This window comes from Cervus elaphus, chromosome 25 (genome assembly GCF_910594005.1).
Source record: "Cervus elaphus chromosome 25, mCerEla1.1, whole genome shotgun sequence".
Classification (NCBI taxonomy): domain Eukaryota; kingdom Metazoa; phylum Chordata; class Mammalia; order Artiodactyla; family Cervidae; genus Cervus; species Cervus elaphus.
The window spans coordinates 59,345,127-59,367,818 of NC_057839.1; the positions used below are offsets into that span (position 1 = coordinate 59,345,127).

General features: G+C 48.3%; 1 protein-coding gene across 4 annotated transcripts in view; it reads right to left on the reverse strand.

Moving 5' to 3' along the window:
* The window catches only part of TRIO (trio Rho guanine nucleotide exchange factor), a 354,591-nt gene extending 334,970 nt beyond the window's left edge, over positions 1–19,621 (reverse strand). For 2 of the 4 annotated variants that reach the window (XM_043887111.1, XM_043887110.1), the window contains exon 1: positions 19,418–19,621. In XM_043887111.1, the coding sequence (XP_043743046.1) occupies positions 19,418–19,589 (172 nt within the window). In that variant the 5' untranslated portion in view covers positions 19,590–19,621. Of the gene's footprint in view, positions 1–18,784; positions 18,804–19,417 lie in introns of those variants that run through there. The other 2 variants (XM_043887107.1, XM_043887109.1) reach the window with 2 other exon arrangements.
* Positions 19,622–22,692: the final 3,071 nt, after the last annotated feature.

Here is a 22,692-nt window from a genome sequence, read left to right on the forward strand (position 1 = left end):
TCCAGCACTGACACAGAGGTGTCAAAAGACTTATACTGAATGATTCATCCTGAAGGAATTACTACATCCAGCAGAGCTGGGTTCACAACTGACCTCCCTGTTCTACTACTCAACAGCATCAGAAACCACCACCCGTACCAGCAGCACGGGCCCATAAAAAGTACTTACACAGGCAGAGCCTCAGAGAAGTGCCCTGTACAGTTAACGTCACATTCACATATAAGCAAGTCAAGAACGAACTGGAGACAGGAAAACTTGTTAATTTTTCTTCCTTTTTGCAAATAACTGCTTACAGAAATGAGACATGAGACTCATGAAAATGTATGTAGGGATAGCCTGTTAATTCTGGATACTTTCAGAATGTGAGGGGGAAAAAAAATCTAAGAATTATGTTCTTATAACTAACCCCAAGTACCTAAAAATCAAAAAAGGCTTTACTGAATTTTTAAATTATATTAATAGGATTATCATTTCCTAATTTAAAGTGGTTTAGATATACATTTACTCTCCGCATTTACACAATGTAAATTATAAGCGTGCATGTGCGTGTATGTGTGTGTGTATGCCTACATGCATGCCCATTTCAGAACTCTAGTTCCCTGCAAGAGGGAAAGAATAATTTTCCTTGATGAGGGATATAATCTTTTAAGAGCGACCCATCAGTTCATAGATTAAAACAGAAGAGGAAAAAGTTTCAAAGAGATCTCTTATGGAAAATACCCTTTATATTGTTAATCACATATAAAACACCTTGAAAGTCAGTGTGTTGCCTGAATCTACGATATCTTATATTCCTTTTACTATCAAGCCAGGAGATACAAATTATCCCTGAATAGTGCTATCAAAATAATAAGGGAGAGGGGATTTTCTTGGTAGTCCAGTGGTTAAGAATCCACCTGCCAATGCAGGGGACACGGGTCTGATTCCTGGTCCGGGAAGATCATACATCCCATGGAGCAACTAAGCCCACAGGCCACAACATCCATGCCCACGAGTCCCAACTCCTGAGACTCGGCACCTAGAGCCTGTGCTCTGCAACAAGAGAAGCCACTGTGATGAGAAGACCAAGCTCCACAACCAGAGAACAGACCCCGCTCATGCAACTAACGTAAGCCCACACAGCAGCAAAGACTCAGCACAGCCATAAAGAAAAAAAATGGTTTTAATTAATAAAAATTTTAAAAATAATACTAATAATAAGGGAAAGTATGAAATCTAAGTGGACTGGAAAAAAAGAAAAGCAAATTACATGCGAGTTTTAAAGGTAGAGGTAAAGAGGCCACTCCCAAAATGTTTTCAGGTATTCTGCCACCTGTCACTGCCTTCGTATACTGTGTGTGTGGGTGGCAATGGTAAGTTCCATTTCAAATCACAGTATGAACGCTGCCATTTTTACAGGTGAAAAACAAAGTAAGAACTGTTATTTTCAAGCATTCTCAAGTACCAGTACAAAGAACACGGGCTAGGAGAGTGTTAAATTACAAGCCATCTGTGCTGATAATTTACGACGTGATTTCTCTAATCTCCTTCAACACTACATAACATCTCTATGGCAACACAGTGACTTCAAATGCGAGTCTGGAAGGACAGTCGTGCACTCAAGGCTGTTCACACAGCAGACAACCACGCTGGTCGGCCGGCTCCTCGATGGGCCAGTCTTCTTCCACAGGAAAGCCGTACCGTCACACGTGGCCCGCACTCCCTCTCTCTGCTTCCTCCAGGCATGTAAGCGAAAGGGTCTGCACACTGAGCGTATTCCCCAAAACTAGCCATGACCCCACAACCAAAACCAGCAAGGGCACCTTGGTGTAACTCAGGGTTGCTATCTCTGGTTGGGCATATGAATTACCAGTAGGGTTTTTATTAAATACAGATTCTAGGGCCCTACTGTAGAACTACTAAATGAGAATTGCTGTCAGTTCTGTAATTTTTTCAACCTTGTGGGTGATTCTGATCCAGGCTGGGGTGGTGGTGGTTTAGTCACTAAGTCGTGTCCAACTCTTGCAACCCCATGGACTGTAGCCCGCCAGGCTCCTCTGTCCATGGGATTCTCCAGGCAAGAACCCTGGAGTGGGATGCCATTTCCTTCTCCAACAGGCTGGGTTAAGGAACAGTGAATCAAAAAGCATTGACTGCATCTCTCCTTGGAGCTTGCCCTAGGCCAGAGACCAGCAGCCCAACCTCACAGGAAACAAAGACCCAGAACCAGAACGCGGTCTACACGAGGTTCTACGCCAACACAGCCAGCCAATGAGGCCAGAAGACACATGGGTGGTTTCCTAATGGAAGTGACGCTTGACCTCAGCTGAGGCAGTTAGGAAAAGCAAGAAGAGAAGGGAACACCAAACACAGAGACAGGGCCAACGGCAGGGTCACAACGTGGGGTGTGCAATGGGGGCTCGAGCAGCTGATGGGCAAGAGGTCTAGAAGCGTCCCCTGAGGCCAGCCCAGCGAGGGCAGAGGGACTGATCGGGCCTGAAACTCAGAAAACTGCACTTGTGACTCTCACATAGCTCTGGTTACAAAGCACACCCCTATACCGCAGGCAAAGAAAAAGAGGATTCGGGGGTGGTATAAAGAGAACTGAAAATAATTCTGCCCTAGCTTTGGCAAAATCCTCATCTGTAAACAGGAAAAATGTTATGTATGTCAATATACGTGCGATAAGTGAGAGATAATCGACTTGGTCTTTTCAAGAGCACCTCAAATTTCATTTTCACCTTGAGAGCAATTCCAATTAGGTGGACTTGGGCTCACTGATCACCTCTTGTCCTTTTAATTTCTACATTATTCCCCAGCACATTTTCAAAAGAGGCCAGAAGAGAGAACCTGCTAATCACCTTGCCTCTTTAGAGATACAAACTCCCGCCGGCCAGAATATTATTTCTGTCTTCTCCAGCTGGATGGCACCTGGCATATTGACACAGACCAAAGGGTAAACAGCTCATTCATTACACAGCGCCCATAAAGTCCTGTGAAGATGAAAACCACTTCAAGCGCCAAGCAATTCTGAGCTAGGCATTTGAAACGGAGAAACAAAGATGACAGAACAAACATCATAAAAAGGTCACCACCCAGCAGGAAGGCTCCTGTTCCACCAGACCTCTGGTCCCCGTGCAGGCAGGCGACACAGCAGACAAAACCCCAACCTCCTTTACATGCTTTTAATGTATGGAAGCAAGAGAAAAGGTTTCAAAATGCTCACACAAAAAAAGTCTTCCGTGGTTCCTTTCTTTCAGGGACCATGCCCAAAAGTAATGTCAAAGCCAAATTCTTCTTTCTGAGACATCTCCTTTTAAGTGAAGCTCACATACTCTGTATGAAGTGTCAACTCAATTCTAAAACAGGCACAATGAAAATTCTTGCAACAGAGCATATGCGATTTTATGCAAATTGGTACGGTTTCTGTCTTCGAGTCTAACACTGGCCGTGTGTATGCGAGTGATCAGAGCTGACTCCAGTATCCAAGGATGGAGAACTCACATGAGCAGGAGAACCCTGGCAGCCACTTTGAGTGGGAGCAGGGCACCATGCTGCCTCTCCCTCAACTTCCCCAGGATGCTGCAAGGGTGCAATCACCAGTTTGAATCACTTCAGCTGCGCTCTCACGGCCCACAGATACACCACCTACAGGGGAGCAAAGCCTTACCTTTTTGACAGATGCCCCGAAATTTTCAATGGGATAGATAATTCAACGTTCTCTAAGAAATTACCAAATATACCATCAAATCGGCATTCCCCAGTGGCTCCATGGTAAGGATTCCACCTACAATGCAGGAGATGCACCTAGATGCGGATTTGACCCCTGGTGGGGGAGGATCCCCTGGAAGAGGGCATGGCCACCCACTCCAGTGTTCTTGCCTGGAGAATCCCATGGACAGAGGAGCCTGGCGGGCTACAGTCTATGGGGTCACAAACAGTTGGACATGACTGAAACGACTAAGTAGGCACACACCATCAAATCACAACAGAAGCCAAATCAGATCTTATCTACAAGGCCCTCCTTCAGAAAGGAGTGATTTCTTCTTTTTTTTCCCTCTCTCAGACACCAAAGAAAGCTCCGTGGATGGTGTCCCACACGCAGTGTGACATGCAGGGTACAGCAGGAGAAAACCCTGCAGGCACACTCCTTCCACCTGGGACCCCGCCCAGGAGACCACTGCATGCTTGGATCCTCCGGGCCAGCCCTAAGAGCTACTGACCTGCAGGAAGTTAAAACCCTCTCTGAGTGCCCTCTCTCGGGTACAACACTAGATGCCACTGCCTACCCTGCAGAGGACTATGAAAATTAAATAGCTGGTGGCTGTAAGCACTCAATAAATGAAGCTGTTGAAGACTCTGAAATATTGACAATTTAGTTGTATCCTTTTTATTGATACATAACTCGCAGAGTGTAAAATTCTCCCTTTAAAAAAAAGTGTACAGTTGACTTTAGTATATTTAGTATATTCACCATGATGTGTGTGCGCTTGGTCAGGCCCGGCTCTCTGCGACCCCGTGGACTGTAGCCTGCCAGGTTCCTCTGTCCGTGGGATGCTCCAGGCAAGAATACTGGAGCGAGTTGCCATTTCCTTCTCCAGGGGATCTTCCCCACCCCCAGAGATTGAACTCTCATCTCCTACATTGCAGACAGATTCTTTACTGCTAAGCCACTGGCCACTAGGTAATCCCAGAATATTGTCAGCACCCAAAAGCCCTTCCCCAGAATGCTTGACCCAGTAGCAGTCATGACCTTTTATTCTCCAAATTTTCCAAATGAAAAGGCTTTTGCTCTTAGGGCATTAACAAGCAAATTAAGATTCTTCTTTTTGGCTGAACTGTCTAGTTGTAGGAAGGGCTTGTACAGGTACAGAGGCTGACTCTCCCAGACGACCATCCAAGGAGCACGCAGACAGGCACAGGAAACAGAGCGCAACAAAGGAAACTGACACTGTCTCCCCAAATCAAGAGCCTGTGTTCATTCTGTGTCATCATTTAATGGAGCAAACCTCTGAGCAGCAAAAATTCATCTTGCCTGTAACGAGATCTGCACCCAGTGGACCACAGTTTCTAGAACTGAGTGCCCAGACACTTCCTAGAAATCCCGCGTTAACTCGGACACTCCAGAGGTGGTTTCTGGGAAGAAACATTTAGTCAATGAAGGGCAGAAAGCAAGTCTCCCAAGTCGTGACTCATGACTTACTCCACGCACTCAGCTCTCTCCTCTACTCATAGCACCTGACGGATTCCTGCGAAAAGACCACCCTCTCCCCAGCCTCCACCCAACACCCTACCCATACTCAGACCATCCCTTGCATCCAATCACTCATTCTTAGTATCTCAACACTTTTTTCCTTTTCCCTCCTCTCTTCTGGCAACGAGTACATGGAGATGAAGATGATCAACTGTTTTGCCCACAACAGGTGTTGGCTTTATAAACCACACTTGTTAGAAATTAATCTCCCCTTCTTTTTTGGCAACTCCTGATTTTCCAACGTTGTGCTTCAACATCCCCAGAAAGCGAGCTGCTGACGGAGTCTGGCAGCTCTTTTCTTAAACATGCCTCGGGGGAGTTCCAGCCCATGACTTCATCTGTTTTCTTTGGGTGACTAAGTGACAAGGCACGGAGCTGAACAGAAGCTGACCGCTAACTGCCGATTTGAACAGTTTCAACTTGAAGATGTAGGTTCATTTATCACAGTGGTATGGCTTAGCATTTCGAAATTGCTTTCTGCATTTTCTTGGACTGAGTAAGTCCATGCAGACGTTGGGGATAAAAGGAGCCTTCACTGTCAGAGAAGGGAATTAACAAATTTGGGAAAGGGAAAACTGAAATACAGTCTGTAGTACTGGACTGGAATTGAAGGCATGTGTACAAACTCGTGGTTTTTATTACAGACAGGTGCGCAAAGAACAGCACGTGTCATGTGATGCTGAGTGTGTGCGCACACAAGCATATGTGCACGCAAACTCCCCACTTCCCGGCTCTGTGCACTGAGAGGTTCTGGAAGCAGTAACACCCCTGTAGCATTAGCACACTCAGTGCCCAGACTGAGTTTCTTCATGCTGTCCTCTGCGAAAATGAACCAGGGCTCCTTGGAGAAGTGGCGATTTCAGGGCTGGAGTCAGGAAATAACAGAAGCCTGGGACATTTCACTGTGTCAGAAAATAAGGAAGTGCCCCATAAATGATGGGGACACGTCACAAAAGAAAAAGGAGCCAGTCTGAAAGGACACCACTGGCCAGATCATGAACAACTGAGCATCAAGCTAAGTAATGACATCAAAGGATTATAGCCTAAGACAGTCCCTGGGGTCGCAAAGAGTCAGACACGGCCTAGCGATTGAACAACAAGACGGGAATCCGTAAGGCCACACTTACAGAAATAAACAAGTGCAGCAGAAAGAGAGCCCTTACGGTCAAAAGCCAACGAAACACAGAAGGAGTAATGAAGCTAGAAAACTCACCAGGTTGAAACCATCATCATAATCACTGATTCAGGCAAAAGTCAGCAATGGAGATAACCAGCAAATTAGAGTCAGCAAAGGAACAGGATTTTCCACAGTCTCGAATTCTCTCTTCACAAGACGCTGATTACAAGAGAACAGTACAGTGGTAGCCACCCCCTGCATCAGAAGACTGAACGAACATCTCACAGAGGGCAGGTGACAGCTGGGTCCCCCATGGGGCGTTAGGGGAAGGACTCAGCCCTTCCATCGGCCACGCACGACCTGAACCTGGTCAGGAGGGACACTCCACCCAAACCGAGGGACAGTCCTCCAAAAAACTGACTAGAACCTGCCAGGGAACAAAACAAACAGGCTGGGGAGATGTTCCAAATTAAAGAAAACCGAAGAGACATGACAACTAAATCTATCAATAATCGTATGTGTTCCTGGATAGAATGGTGGACCACCAAGATTTTTTTTTAATCACCAAGACTTTCTGGAACAACTGGTAAAATTTTATTGAAGTCAGCAGATTTAGATAATAACACATAAAAATTTCTAATTTGGGTCATTATGTAAGAGAATGTCCTTGCTCTGAGAAAATACTGTGAAGTCACCTTTTAGAGGTAAGGGCACCACCAGCTTGCAACTTACTCTCAAATGGTTCAGATACAAAATAACATCTAAATTTAACATATACAAATATATGTGTGTCTTGTGTGTGTGTGTGTGTGTGTGTGTACATATCCAGAGAGGGGGGAGGGAAGGAGGAGGTGATGGTCCTGCAGTGAAACAGTAACAACTGGGGATTTTGAGTTCTTCTCTGAACATGAGAACTGGCTTCTCAAAATAAACTCATCTGCTATCTCCAGCAGCAGAAAAAACCACAACAAGCTTTAAATGCAATCAACCATGAAGACAAGAACCAACTAAACAGCCAGAAATGATGCATACAAGTGAAATCTCAACTTGACTAAATTGATATGAATTTGAGCCTTGTACCTCCTGTGCTGCTTTAAAATCAAGATCAACTAAAATAGCATGTCAAAAGCACATACTCTCCCATTCAACAGTAGGCCAATATGACTTTAACTGTAGAATTTTCTTAAAAGCAATAATTAAACAAAAATTAAAAAAAAGAAACTTAAGAAACTCCTTGAATAAACCAGGAAGAAAGGAAAATTAGATTTCAAGAGGATAGTACACCTTCCGGTGACATACTGTGACGGGGACAGGTAAGGTGTACCTGATGGAAATGTACCCCACAGAAACGAAAACCTAGAACACACACCCAGGAGTTATCCCACTAAAAGAGGATGGCAGGAAGTAAGTCTCTGTTCCCCATGACCACAACATTCATCATCTATGCGTACACTTCCATGAATAACAGCAAAGACATGAGAAGCTGCAACAAAACAGCTCTAGAAAGAACCCGGGAATGACCACACCCACCTCTTAAAACTGTCCCCGAAAAAGCAGCTTAGCAGTCTCCAGCCCCTCCCCATGCCCCCACCCATGCAAGCTTCCTCAGTTAGAAAGGAAGCCCAGGAATTCTTTACAATGTGACACACACAGCCAATGGCTGGAAAACTTCCCTCCCCAGCCAGCTTCTCCCTGCCCTTCCCAAACTTCCCTCCACTAACCCTGACAGCCACCGAACTTCCTCCCACTTCAGACCAAGTGGCCACAGCCAGGGAAGCGGGGACCAGCCCGGCCACAAGAGTCCTCCCTAGACAGACAGGTCGGAGGCAGCAAAACTCAAAACCACCTCAGTAGGACAGCTGGGTTACTGGGGTTATTTATGTAACAAGGAACATCAGCTTTAATCAAGTGAGAAGAGGAAAGGCACAGAAGCTAAATCACAGGGCTCAGACTACAGTGAAAAAGTGCTTGCTCTATCCCGGAATCTGTCATTCCACTTTTGTTCGGTGTGAGACCTGTAAATTACAGCTTCCATCTTCAACACACGAGGATGTACACATTCAGTTTTAAAGATCTGACAACTTCCTTATCCATTCGTCTCCTGATGGGTATCTAGGTTGCTTCCATATCCTGGCTATTATAAACAGTGCTGCAATGAACATTGGGGTGCACGTGTCTCTTTCAGATCTGGTTTCCTCAGTGCGTATGCCCAGAAGTGGTATTGCTGGGTCATATGGCAGTTCTATTTCCAGTTTTTTAAGAAATCTCCACACTACAATATTGTAAAGTAATTAGCCTCCAACTAATAAAAATAAATGGAAAAAAAAAGGTAATTCTATGACAATAAAAAAAATAAAAAATAAAAAAAAATAAAGATCTGACAATTACAACACCGGGCCTCGTGGGATGCTGTATGGAGGGAGGGTCCTTTCTCCTCTTTCCCTCCACTGGAGAAGAAAAGGCGATGTGGGGGCTTTGTGGTCTGGCAGCTGTGGGTTTAAATTCCAGCCCGAGCCCTTACAAGCAGTGCAAACTGGGACAGTCATTCATCCTCCCCAGAGGCTGAGATCCTCATCTGAACACAGAAATAGCCTCCACCTCCTGGGGGGGGGGGGGGGGGGATCTGATTTTACATGAGAAAACGTATATAAAACACCTGCGCGCACCTAGACCCACAGGCCCTCAGGTGGCAGCAGCAACAGAGATAATAGTTAAGAGAAAGCTTCACCAGGTTTTCCTGAAGGACAAGGCTGACGTTCATAATGTTTGCGGGGGGGGGGGGGGGGGGGGGGAATAAACATGGCATTTTAAATATCACTCTCTGACGTTACAAGCAGGTTATTGCTTCTGCATGCACTTACTTGACCCTCTATGGAGCCTAACTCTGAAGAGGTTAGCTGATCCCCAAGGACTGGGGGTCCTGGCCTCCCATATCGCTCTGGCAGCTGCTGCTGAAGACTTAGGTTACAAGCAAGCGCGAGGTTCCACGACTGCCCGCCATCCCATCTTCCCCACAAACAGCCCCAAATTCACAGTACAAGCTGTCACAGGCAATTTACCATCATCCCACCTTAATCCTGAGTAGGGTTTACAGTCAGAGGTCTCCTGTAATGTGGTTCGGGGGGGACAGGTCCCATCTCACCAGCAGGCTGTCCCCTTCTTTGTGTTCAGCAATCAGCAGGGCTGAGACAGGACCTATAAATGATGCCATGGAGATGAGGGATGCCCAGCAATGAACACAGCAGATTCAGCATCTCTCAGGCTGCAGTCAAATATCCGGAAAGGAACAGGTACACGGCCAGCTTGCAGAATGCTGAAACTCACTACTCCCGCGAGGAGCTGCTCTCCCAGAGGGAGACACGTGAACGGAACTGTCACGTGAAGGAAACGGATGGCCTGGAAACCATCCAATTAGCGACGGTTCTCAAAGTTCCTGGACCCAAGATATATTAGGACAAGAGCAACCACGTTTAGATGGAGGTGAAGTAACCCCAGAATAAATGTGTGAAATACACTCTGCCTCAGTGCAATCTGGCTTTTTGGAGCTGGTTCGGGTCCTTGGGTGCCAGCTACCATCACTGTGGTACTGAAAAGGACAGTGAGGGCTGGAAGGGGTTTCTCATGATCACAATGTGTTTTTTTTTTTAATAGCTATCTACAAGCAAGAAACATCTGTTTAGTATCAGACACCAGGAACCTACTTGTTATTAAGATGGTAAAGTATTAGACAATTTAGACTTTGGAGATTTCACTCTAGGACTGATTCCAGATCAGCAGAAATACTTAAAGCAACAGTCTAATCAAAGCACTGCTTCCCAATATATTTGTGTGCACCCACAGAATAAGCAGATGAATTGTACTTTTTGGTCCTTATCACTTAAAAGCTAAACTAATAAAAATAAATAACATGCACTTTGTTATTCCTGCAGATCCTAGTGCATCTGATGTCAAGAACAAGCATTAACTAAGAGTAAAAGCAAGTAAGAAAACATAAAACTTGCAGAATCCACATTGCCCAGGAGGGCCCTGCTTGGGTTTGCAGGCCCAATGTTCAACAGCAGCAATAACGAAGGAAAGAGGAATCCTTGAAGACATGAATCAGAATGAGAAGAGGAAGTGCTAAAAGGAATCAACGATGGAAAAACTGTATATACTGTTTTGACCAACCTCTCAGTCTTTTCATAAGCCTAATTTTCAAACTCAAATTAAAACATCCTGCCCTAAAATACACGTTATTTATACATTCCACTTCATCTATACTAAGAAACATGGGTTGTTTTAAAATAGATTTCAAGGACTTCCCTGGAAGTCCAGTAGTTAAGACTCCATGCTTCCAATGCAGGGACTAGGGGTTGGATCCCTGGTCGGGCAACTACGCTCCCACAGGCCATGCGGCCAAAAAATTAAAAGAAAAAAAAAAAGATTTCAAATATCAGTCTCTGATATATTCATTACTTCTTGCACTGACACCTCCCATTCACAGAATTCCAAAGTGGGGTTTTTTACAACTTTTCCAAGATACACACAGGCGACCATACTTGAAGAGACACCAACAAAACCTATCTAAAAATATTTGAGGGTTATACTTTTAAACTTGAATTGTGTTTTTCTCAAGTTCAAGAACAACTTCACTTTATGGTTATGAGTCTTAAGTGGGGAGACTAACACTTTATAAATTCACTCCTTAACCATCAACACTGTGAAATACACAGCTTCAGAGTTAATTACATGTAGGAAAGTCCATGAACTGAGGGTGAATGATCTCACATAGTTATTTATGCAGGAACAACGCCCCCTCCTCCAAGTGAAACTTATCCCTAGAAATTCCCTCTTTAACACCAGGAATGTCAGGGCACAGCAGACCACTCTGCCTGTGCTCCTCTTTTTCTTTCTGGACAGCAGCAGAACTCAGTGGAGGGAAAATTTCAAGCAGGAAAAATGGTGACTGTTCGCATCTAAAGATAGTTTTTTAAGGCAGCAGACTTGCCAAATGGATTCTCAAGTCATGCTTCTTATAGAATCTAAGAAAACAATCTTTATTTCCCCATAACTATCTTCAACCTTTCCCCAGATTAACCCTAGGCGTTACAGGAAGTTTGGTCCCACCTAGGTCCATCTGACTACTGTTTATAGTCACTCAGGCCCGTCCAGCTCTTTGCAACCCCATGGACTGCAGCACACCAGGCTTCTCTGTCCTCCACTGTTTCCCAGAGTTTGCTCAAATTCACGCTCATTGAGTTGGTAAAGCCATCCAACCATCTCATCCTCTGTCGCCCCCTTCTCCTTCTGCCTTCAATCTTTCCCAGCATCAGGGTCTTTTCCAATGAGTCGGCTCTTTGCATCAGGAGGTCAAAGTACTGGAGCTTCAGCTTCAACATCAATCCTTCCAATGAATGTGCAGGGTAGATTTCCTTTAGGACTGACTGGTTTGATCTCCTTGCAGATTCAAGGGACTCTCAAGAGTCTTCTCCAGAACCACAATTCGAAAGCATCAATTCTTCAGAGCTCAGCCTCCTTTATGGTCCAACTCCCACATCCATACATGACCACTGGAAAAACCGCAGCTTTCACTAGATGGACCTTTGTCAGCAAAGCGATGTCTTTGCTTTTGAATACGCTGTCTAGGTCTGTCATAGCTTTCCTTCACAAGGAGCAAGTGTCTTTTCATTTTATGGCTAAAGTCACCATTCACAGTGATTTTGGGGTCCAAGAAAATAAAACCTGTCACTGCTCCCACTTTTTCCCCTTCTATTAATATTTACCATGAAGTGATGGGACCAGATGCCATGATCTTAGTTTTCTGAATGTTGAGTTTTAAGCCAACTTCTTCATTCTCCTTTTTGCTTTCATCAAATGGTTCTTTAGCTCCTCTTCACTTTCTGCCATTAGGATGGTATCATCTGCGTATCCGAGGTTGTTGATATTTCTCATGGCAATCTTGATTCCAGCTTGTGATTCATCCAGCCCAGTATTTCACATAATGTACTCTACATAGAAGTTAAGTAAGCAGGGTGACAATATACAGCCTTGACGTACTCCTTTCCCAATTTGGAACCAGTCTGTTGTTCCATGTCCTTTTCTAACTGTTGCTTCTTGATCTGAATATGAGTCTCTCACGAGACAGATAAGGTGGTCTGGTATTTCCATCTCTTTCAGAATTTTCCACAGTTTGTTGTGACCCACAGAGTCAAAGGCTGGCATAGTCAATGAAGCAGAAGTAGAGGTTTTTCTGGAATTCTCTTGCTTTTTCTATGATTCAATGAATGTTGGCAATTTGATCTCTGATCCCTCTGCCTTTTCTAAACCCAGCTTGTACTATCTTTAAAATCAACAGAAAATTCTTCCCAAAATAACTCAGTTTTATTCAGGTTTACCTTTGAGAAATTACTTCTATTAGATTTGGCTTCTGTTGGTGTCTCACGGTTTGTATTTGCATTTCCTTGAATGTGTGTGGCCATTCTGTAGTTGCATTGTCTATTTCCCTTTCAGACTGCCTTTCTCACTGATTTGAGGAAGCCCTTTTTCAATCCTGCACATATAATTCTTCATCTGAATTGTAATAAATATTTTTGCCCAGTTTGTAGCTAGTCTTAGTTTAATGTTACGTTTTAAACTGACACACAGTACAAATGGATTCCTTTTCCTGTGTTCAGGTCTATGAATTTTAATGTGCAGAATCACCACCACAGCCAGGATGCAAAATGCTATCATCCTTCAAAACATCCCCCACATTGCCCCTCTGGAGTCACCCTTTTCCCCCCTCTAACTCCTGGTAACCAACCGATCACTTCTCTGTCCCTCCAGTTCTATTTCTTTGAGAAAGTCATACAAGTGGACTCCCATGTAGCCTTTGGAGGCAGGCTTCCCTCACGCAGCATCAGCTGAATGGATATACCACAGTTCATCTGTTCACATCTGCTCTTTTAAATGCCACCAAGAGCAGCAGACAGTGAAGGAAGGGCCTTAGCCCTTCCCAGCAGTCGGTCAGGAACAGGGCAGTATAGCAAGTACTAGGAAGGTAAAGAAGAGAAGGCCATGCAGTGGGCAGGACCTTGCAGAAACCCCTCCTAAAGAGAACCTGAGTGCAGTTCATCACTGTCCACAACAGGCCTATGGGCTGTAAGAAAATAAGCCTGACAGACTCAGGTGGACACCACTAACCCAAAGTACCCTAGACCAAGAAACTATTCTGTTTGCTCACTGAGGTTTTCATTCCAGCTTCCTCTGTCAGGGCAACTGCTAAACTGTACTAACTTACGACAGAGCCCAAACAGCATGCTCCTTCCAAACTACAAGATCTGCTGTATAAACTGCTCCACAGTCCTCCCAGCGAAGAGCAGCCGCGTGGCTGATCAAGGAAGTCAGTAGCCTACAATGCAAGTGTGTGTGCTGCGCTTAGTCGCTCAGTGTCTGACTCTTTGCGACCCCATGGGCTGTAGCCTGCCGGGTTCCTCTGGCCATGGGATTCTCCAGGCAAGAGTACTGGAGTGGGTTGCCATTTCCTTCTCCAGGTGATCTTCCCGACCCAGGGATCGAAAATGGGTCTCCCGCGTTGCAGGCAGATTCTTTACTGCCTGAGCCACCAGGGAAGCCCGCAATGCAAATAAATATATTTATGACCTAAGTGCAGTTTCATGTTGCCAGAGCACATCTGGCATTAGACCAAATACTCCAGGAGGTCGCACCATTTCTCCCCATCAAGCCCCTAGGCCTTAAGCCTGGGAAGCCCACACACCCTCCTGTCAAACTCGGCCCAGGCATATAACCTTTCCCAGAGGGCAGGGGGTGCAGAACTTGGGTTTACAGGGGCTTCCTTATGGGGAGAGAGAACCAAAAAGGAGGAAATGAAGGTAACCAAGCAAACGGAGGCTTCCATTAGCAAGTGAGAAAGTGAAGATAGGACTGAGACACTGGCCAACCCGTAAAGAGGAGAGCGGGAACCCCCATTAACAATAACATCACTCACTTGGAAACTCCAGCAGGGGGTCTCCTCACTGGGAGGCCCCGGGGCTGGGGCCGGGTACTGTGACAGCAAGCAGAAGCCACACAGTCCGGGAGGCAGGGCCTCCGCGGTGGACACGGGAGCCCAGGGGCGGCGGGGAGCAGGGAAGCGGAAGGAGGCAGCACGCCAGCGCCCTGCCGAGAGGGGCCTTGTCCCGACCCCCACACTCTTTCTCCATTTTTGCTCCTTTGCCCTCAGTGCAGAGATACAGCAACAGGAATGCCCTGAATGGCCCCAGCCGAACGACAGTAATAATAATAATAATAATAACAATAATAAACACACCCGCCCACACTCAAGGGGCTCTGAGAAGATTCCCGAGCGAGCTCGTCCCCTTGCCCTGGGCTGACTGGACGGCTCAGCGGCGTAACCTGAAGTGGAACGAGAGAGAACTCCGTCCCGGCGCCATCTAACCCCTCATAACCTTTCTGCGCCCCTGGGCCAACCCTGTTCCCTGTCCCCCACCCCCGAGCGGCGGCCTGCGGGGCTGAGGATCAGGGGAAAAGATACAAAAGCCTGCATCTCTGTCCTCTGGACCGCACAGCCGCCCCCGGGGCATTCGCCCAGGCGCTCGGCCCGAACGCTCGCGAGAGGAAGAACCGAGCCGCGGCGGAGGCGCCGCCCCCTTTCCCGGGAACGCGGCGGGGTTCTCGCCCACAGCCTTTCTTCCCCGCGCACCGAGGGGGCTCCTGTTCTGCCGGCGGCACCACTAAAAATCCGTCGAGACAATGCACTTAAGGAAATAAAAAACCAATTCATTAGAGAACCGAGGAGGAAAGAAGGGGGTTGTTAAGGCGGCTTTTTATAGTACAACACAATTCATCCCTATCAACGTAAGTGACTTGACTAGGCAAAGTGTGGCTACTGATTAAGAATTGGACTTTTCTCTGGAATGCCGCCAAGGATATGAGATAAAATTTTATTTCCTCAGTGGAAGAGTCAAGAAAATAAACTTAAATATCAGATACGGCTGATTTAGATTATGACCGCCCCAAACACATCTTTCACTTAGAAACAGATCCCACATTTATCACAACACTTAAAAGGCCTGAAAAGGCCATGCTAATCACGTATTTTTAATACACACTTGAACAGATTTAAGCCACATGCCACAGCTTGAACAGAACCACTGGCTTCATGTAAATTTTGGTTAATCATTTAAACGGTTTAAATGGCTTCATCTAAATCTTCATTTGAATCATGGATGGTTAAACTGCAAAGGAAAGAATACAACTGTCTATGTCAATAAGTCAGTTTACAAGGTCTTAATGGAAAGTTTCCTTCAATGATTTTTTTTTTTTTTTTTTACTGTCCTCTGATTTCCTGAAAATCACTTATAGGATACTTCCAGCTCCCTCTCTACTCTCCTCTGAAACTGAACCTCACTGTGTCACTGAAAAGGGGGAAACCAACATTCACTATATTTTCTTCTGCTTTCCTTTTCAAAATATTGAGGGTAACAAGGACTGACTTTTTAATACAATAATTATTACTGGTGCTCACAAAGACCAAAGCTTCCAGGCTTCTAAATATACACAGAAGCAGCAGGGCAAGCTCAGAGGCCAGGGATTTAAGTGGTGTTAGAAGCAGAAATCTGAAGACAAGTTCCCTCAATATTCCATGAGGAAATCATTATATCAACATAGAAGGACACGCACCCTGCTCTCTCCTTAAGTAACTGACTCAAGTGTCTTCACATATTCCATTGGAAAGAGAAGGGCTGCAGCCACGGGTCCAGAAGTAAGACTTAGTAAGGAAAGGAACCTAGTGCAGTGAGCTGACAACCTTTCAGAATAACCAAACACCCTTATGCTCTGCACGCTCATATAATGCCAACCTGAAACATACCAGGCAGGTTAAAAATAAGACATTTATGTAAATACCCCCACCAGACACACACACACTCTTGCAAGGTTAAATAGAGAGCTCTGAAAGAATGATTTATTGTCGTAAGAACAGGGCCCCAAAATAGATTGGCAATAAAAGTGATTGGTCCCAGCGGGATTGAGAACTAATGTAAGCAAAGTCCTGGCCATGACAGGCAACTGGGGAAAGAGTACCAGAGCGAGGGAAATGCTTCCCGGCCCTGACCCCAACTCTACCAGAGTTCTCTTCTGAGCAAGTCACTCAACCTCCCTGGAAGCCTGATTCCTCTTCTGTAAACTTAAAAAAAAATTTTTAATGGACTAGCTCATGTTTGTGATGCCTTTTGACAAGAAAACTAAAGAATGACCACTAGGTGCTAGGAGCTCAGAGGGAACCACAGAGTCCAAGGAGGTTAACAGCCCTAGAGCCACCCCACCGCCCCCCCAAGACCCTCTCCAAGTGCAGGAGTCCTGCCCCCAGTTCCCAGCTCCCAACGCGGGCAGGTGGCAGTGCCCTGCTTGAGTGCATCCAGTAATCATGGCCTTGGATTCTCTTCCTGAACTGCTCTAATTATGTAAAAGTTCTAATAAGCTAAATTCTCCTTCTTTCATCCAATCATAGTCGCCAGTTTTCACTCAGTAACCACAAGGATAAAACTAAATCGTTGCAGTATGGACAAGGAACAAAAAGGAGGCACGAAAATCAGGTGGCCACGCCAACAGTTCCAGGGCCAAGAAATGAGAGGCAACCAGTAGAAGTACCTTGTCTAAATCAGGCTGGCAGTCTTAAGCACCTGGCTCACAACACCATGGAAAAACCACCACACTCTGATCTGTCCACCCCAGTCAGTTAAGAACCTATTTTCTGGAAAGAATGTCCAATTTTACTTCTCTGTTCAACCACCCACATTCAATCAAAACTGCCCAGCAGGGCCATCCCCCTCCAAACTCCCACTTCTGCCATTCCACCAGGTGAGGTCCCCACCCAGGGCCCCCCGACTTCATCTGTCTAACCGTTTGCCCCTTCCCACCCCCACCCATCAATCCAACTGAATGGTCCCTCTCCTCTATCCTCCCTCTGCTAGCTATCGCTGCCCCAGATGCTGGAGCCAAGATCTAGGTCAGGAATTCAGGGTTGCCCTAAGGAGGGAAAAGCACATTCAAAAGATGTTCTAGGCTACCCCTGGGATGGGACCACACAATGGCCGCCTACTTATAATCTGCTCTGGTTCCTGATTCCAAGTCAAACAAGGAAAGCGGCAGTATGCCCAATCAATTTTGGAGTGAGGAAGAAAAGAATAAACTCGTGAGCAGCACGGAGTGGTTCTACCCCAAAAGGAACATGAACAGGAGCAAACACAGGACAAGACCCCTGGCCACCGACAGGTAAACCCTGGGGGGAGCCACAGTAACTGAGAGCAAGTACTCTGGGAGCATCCAGTCCAACTTGATGTCTTCTGAGGCTCTTCTGAGCAGAAGAAGTGATTTCTCTGTGCATAATAAAGATGTAAGGAAGTCTGGCCTCATAAGCACCAAAAATTCCCTCTCCAGGGCACACACGCCTTTCTAAGAGAAAGGCGCTGGATTCTGCACAGAATCTATTATTCTGTGACAGGTGGTGGAGAGAGAGAGCGAAGACAGGCTAGACTTAGCTTCAGGGCATGAAGGGAAGACGTCCCAGGTCTGCTATTAAGTGGTAAGATGGGGCTGCTCTATCGGGCGAGTTGCACACAAAAAAAGGCTTTCACTTGAAGGAGTTTGTGTTTTCCTAAACCTTTGCTTTCTTCGGGGACCTCACAGGGAGAGAGAGCACTGGGGAGTGTATTAACCCCAGCACAGAGTCAGCGAGTGTCACTCCCAGCCACAACCAATCTGTTAAAACGACTCAAAACGAACCCCGCCTAGCAAGGATCAAGAAAACGAGGGAAGACAGTACTACTAAACCAGGGGTCTACCCGGCAAGGCTAACTTCTGCCTCCGACCATCGCGCACCCGCTGCAAATTGCTCCCTGCGACCCGGATTACCCAACTGATCTCACTGGATCTGGGAACTGGATTTTGAAAGGGGCCACGAAGAAACGTGAGCCTCCGGGCTTCGGTTCGCGTCCCGTCACAGGCCGCTCCCCCGACGTCCTCCCGGGAGCCGCCACCAGCACCCCGCGCCCTCCCGCCCACCCCCGGCCCCGGCCTGGCCCGCCCTCCCCGGCTCTCCAGCGCCGAGTCTGCATCCTCCCTACCCAGCTCCTGGTCCGCTGGGCACCGCTCTTGCGGGGCCGCGAGGCCGCCCGGACGCGCGAACAAACCGGACTGGGCGCGGGCGGGACGCGGCGCCGCCGCCGGGGTCCCCAGGACGCCCTGTCACGCCTCCCGCGCCGGCTCCCCGCGGGCGGGTCGCAAAGCTCGTTTCTCCCTTGACCACCGCCCCCCCTTCGCCCCAGAGACACCCGGCCACCCCGGCACTGCCTCCCGGGCAAGGCCCAGCGCGTGCCGGCCCCGCGCCTCCACCCCTGAGGCCAACACGTCCCCAGGGTGTCCCTCCCGGGCCACCCCCGGAGACAATGGCTCACCCATCGCCCGGCCGGCCGCGCTCCATTTCAGCCATCACCGCCCTCCTCCCCTCCCCGGGCTGCGAGTGCCCCGGCAGCCCCGTTTCACAGAAGTGTAGATCGAGGCCGGGGAGGTGACAGGCGAGAGAAGAAACCTGGCTGCTTATGGAGCCGAGGAGGGACTACTGACAAATCGGCCACGGAGACGAGCCCCGATGAGAGACCGCTTTCCCGGGGCCTGGCCCCGCCGCCCCAGTCCGCTCGGCCTCCGGGGGGCAGGGGGGCCTCCGCCCTCGCCGTCCCCGCCGCCGCAGCCTCCTCGGCCCTCCCGCGAAGGAGACAAAGAGCCGGCGCCCCAACCGGTGGAGCGGTAGCCGCCGGGGCGGGCGACGGGGAGATTTCACCCGGGAAACCAGTGGCGGGGGCGAAAGGAAGGGCGAGCCGGCGGCGCCCCGGCCGATCCGCGGCGCTCGGGGCGGCGCGGGCAGCCGGACCCGCGGGTGTTGGGGTGCAGGGCAGCGGCCTGGGCTGGCGCGCTCCGGGCCCGACGGGCGGGCGGGCGAGCAAGCACCGGGCGCGCCGGGGCCCGCGGACCGCGCCTCCGCGGCGGGGGCCGGTGGCGAAGCGCGCGGGCAGCGGCGCGGGTGCACTCACCGGATCGGAAGAAGGCCGCGATGTCGGCCAGGTCCTTGGCCGCCTCCTCGGCCCCCTCGCCGGCGCCGCCCCCGCAGCCCGAGCTCGCCGCGCTGGCCGCAGCGGCGGGGCCGGAGGAAGCGGCGGGGGCGGCGGCAGCACCGCCGCCGCCGCTGCTACTGCTGCCGCTCATGGCTGCGGCGGCGCCCGCGGCCGCGCCCGGCTCGGGCCCCGCGCCCCTAGCGCCGCGCGCCGCCCGCTCCGCGCCGGGCCTGGCGGCGCCGAGCGCCCTGCTGCCCGCGCCCGGCGCGTGGACGCAGAGCCCCGGGGCGGCGGCGGGCGGCGGCGGCGGCTCGGCCCGAGGAGCGCGCCCACATAGACGAGGACTCCGCCCGGGAGCCGCGAGCCGGCCGCGGGGCGGGAGCGCGGAGCCACGGCCTCGGCGGCGCGGGCCGGAGCGCGGGCAGCCACGCGCGCCGCGGCGCCGGACACGCAGTCGCGAGGGCGGCAGGGGGTGGGGGGTGGCCCGGGGGGGCCGGCGGGAGCTCCGCGATCACGGGCGCCGGCGGCCGCCGCGAGCCTCCATCTTGATTTCAGATGGGGAAAGGAAGGAGGGGGGAGGGGGGAAATCACGGCAGAGGGAACCCGGGTGAAAGGAAAAGGGAGAGCAGGGAAAGGAGAGGAAGGGGGGAAAAAAAAAAAAAGAGGGGCTTCGGGAATTTCCGGTGAATATCGTCTGGGGCCGGAGCGTGGGCTCGGCGGGTGGGCGGGGCGTGCGGTGGGCGGGGCCTGGCGGGAGGGGCGGGGCCACGCAGGAGGGCCGGCGGGCGGCGGCGGGAGCGTTTCAGCGTTGTTCCATCTCGCGGGCTGCGGCGAAAAGGAGGGAACGCTCTGAGGCAGCGAGGGCGCGCACCTTTCCAGGCCCGGCATGGCGCCGCCCTTTGGACTCTCGCTCCAGCAGCGCCGCACCGCCCTCCGATCGCTGGAGCTGTTGCTGACTGATCTCGCCGCGGGGCGGGCTGACTCCGGCTCAGGGCCCGGTGTGCGCATAGACGGGGCTCCACAATCCTTGTTCAATGGGAAGAGATCGTGAAAACGGGTCGTGTGTTGTACGCCAGCCCCAGAGGGAATAATGCAGCAGGCCTCTGAACTCCTGGGGGCCGTCTGTCTCCTTGTCTGCCACAGGAGCTTCGGGACTCACAGCTCCTCCGCCCTTGCTCTACCAGAATGTAGAGAAGGGGGAAGGTGATGGTGGCTGAGAAGACCAAAGGAAGTGAGGGGTAGGTGACATCCAGCTTTAAGGAAGATCCGTGTCACACCCGCATTTTACAGAATTTTCGAGTACAAACACCTACGTACGTGGCTACAAGTGAAGGGAGCAAAAGGTATTGGTATCCAGTGTGCCGGAAACAAGAAGAGATAGATAAGATTGATTAAAACAAACAAACAAAAAAACTGGTGGAATACTGATGAAACCAATATACATGAACACTGGAAACGAGCAATTAAGAAAATGAATAGCGAATGATGAATACCAGGTTTTTCACTGTGAGGAAGGCTAAAATGATCCGTGTGGTACGGGATTAGAGTTGAAGACGTCAGTATGAACTCCTGTTTAGCTTAATATAGATGCAGGTGGGTAAGAAAAGATTTGCAGATATGTGTGTATATATACACAGGCTCTTACACGTATGTACATTTCCTTGCTCTGTCAACTAAGTGAACTTAGGCATAACACTCCTGTAGCAAGTCGCACATCAGGCACTCAGATCTTTTACTAACACCGTTCTTCAGAAAAAGGAACCCGGGTTCCTCAGGGGGATTGGCTGACTCTGGGACTAGAACAGGAGAACCTAGAGCATCTTGTGCCAGACGATAAGGAAGTGCTAAGAAAAAATTTTAATTAATCAACATCCAGAACAATGATGAGGGTCTCTCAAAAGGGACACAGAAGCCCATTGAAAGAGCTCCCAGTGATCAAAGCTGTAACAATTTGAACAGCAAAATAAAGCAATGTTCTATTATACCCAAAGTATAAAATAAATATCCATGAGTGCATACTAATATAAGGCAATGATTAAATGAGTAAATAATTCAGAGAGAAGAGACAAATGTCCCTCGCAGAAGAATTCAAAATTAATACTTAGATACTCTGCCCTCAATGAGATGGAATAGTCCTTAACTGTGGTCTGCACTTTCAACTTCCAGAAGAGTAACTTTATAATGAAGAAAACTGACAAACATTACTTCACAAGATTACCAGCAGTGATAAATCATGTGGATGGTATATACCCTTAATATGATGTAATGAAAATGCCACTTTAGCCCTATTGTCTTCCTCCCATAAACACAGTCTAATCATGAGAAAAATAACAGACAAATCCCAGTTAAGGGCCATTCTACAAATGACCTGACCAATACTTCCGCAAACTGTTAAGGTCAACAAAAGTAAGGAAAGTCTGAAAACTGTCACAGCCAAGAAGAGCCCAAGGAAACATGATTACTAAATGTAATGTAGTATTCTTAAGGATCCTGGAACCAAGAAAGCACATTAGGTAAAAACTAAGAAAATATGAATAACATATGGACTTTAGTTAATAATAATGTACCAGTACTGATTCATTAATTGTGAGTAATATGGGAAAATTGGGTGTGAGCTATAAGGGAACTCTGTACTAGCTTCACAGCTTGTCTTGTTATTTTAGAATCTAAATCTATTCAAAATAGAAGCTTATTTTTTAAAAAAATTTTAATTGTATGTAGAATATCAAAAAGAAAAAAAATTCAGTTGGTCCAAATTTCACAGGCTATCAGCTCAGGTGTGCTGACAATATTTCTTTTTCTTATTTTTCAGTTGGGTAATTTCTGTCTCTAGCTCCCATTTCTCCTCATGGCTTAAACCTAGTTCGGAGAAAATAAGCTCCAGGAACTTTCTTTGCCAATTGAGTACATTCCTCTTCCTGCCTTCTCCCTAAGGTTGAAGCCAAACTCCCAGAGGCATTGGTGATATCACAAATGAGGTGGGGATGAGGAGATTGCACCTGGTCCTTGGTCTTCAACCTAGACAGCATATTAAAAAGCAGAAACATTACTTTGCCAACAAAGGTCCGTCTAGTCAAAACTATGGTTTTTCCAGTATTCACGTATGGATGTGAGAGTTGGACTATAAAGAAAGCTGAGCACCAAAGAATCGATGCTTTTAAGTTGTGGTGCTGGAGAACTCTTGAGAACAAGGAGATCAAACCAGTCAATCCTAAAGGAAATCTGTCCTGAATATTCATTGGAAGTACTGATGC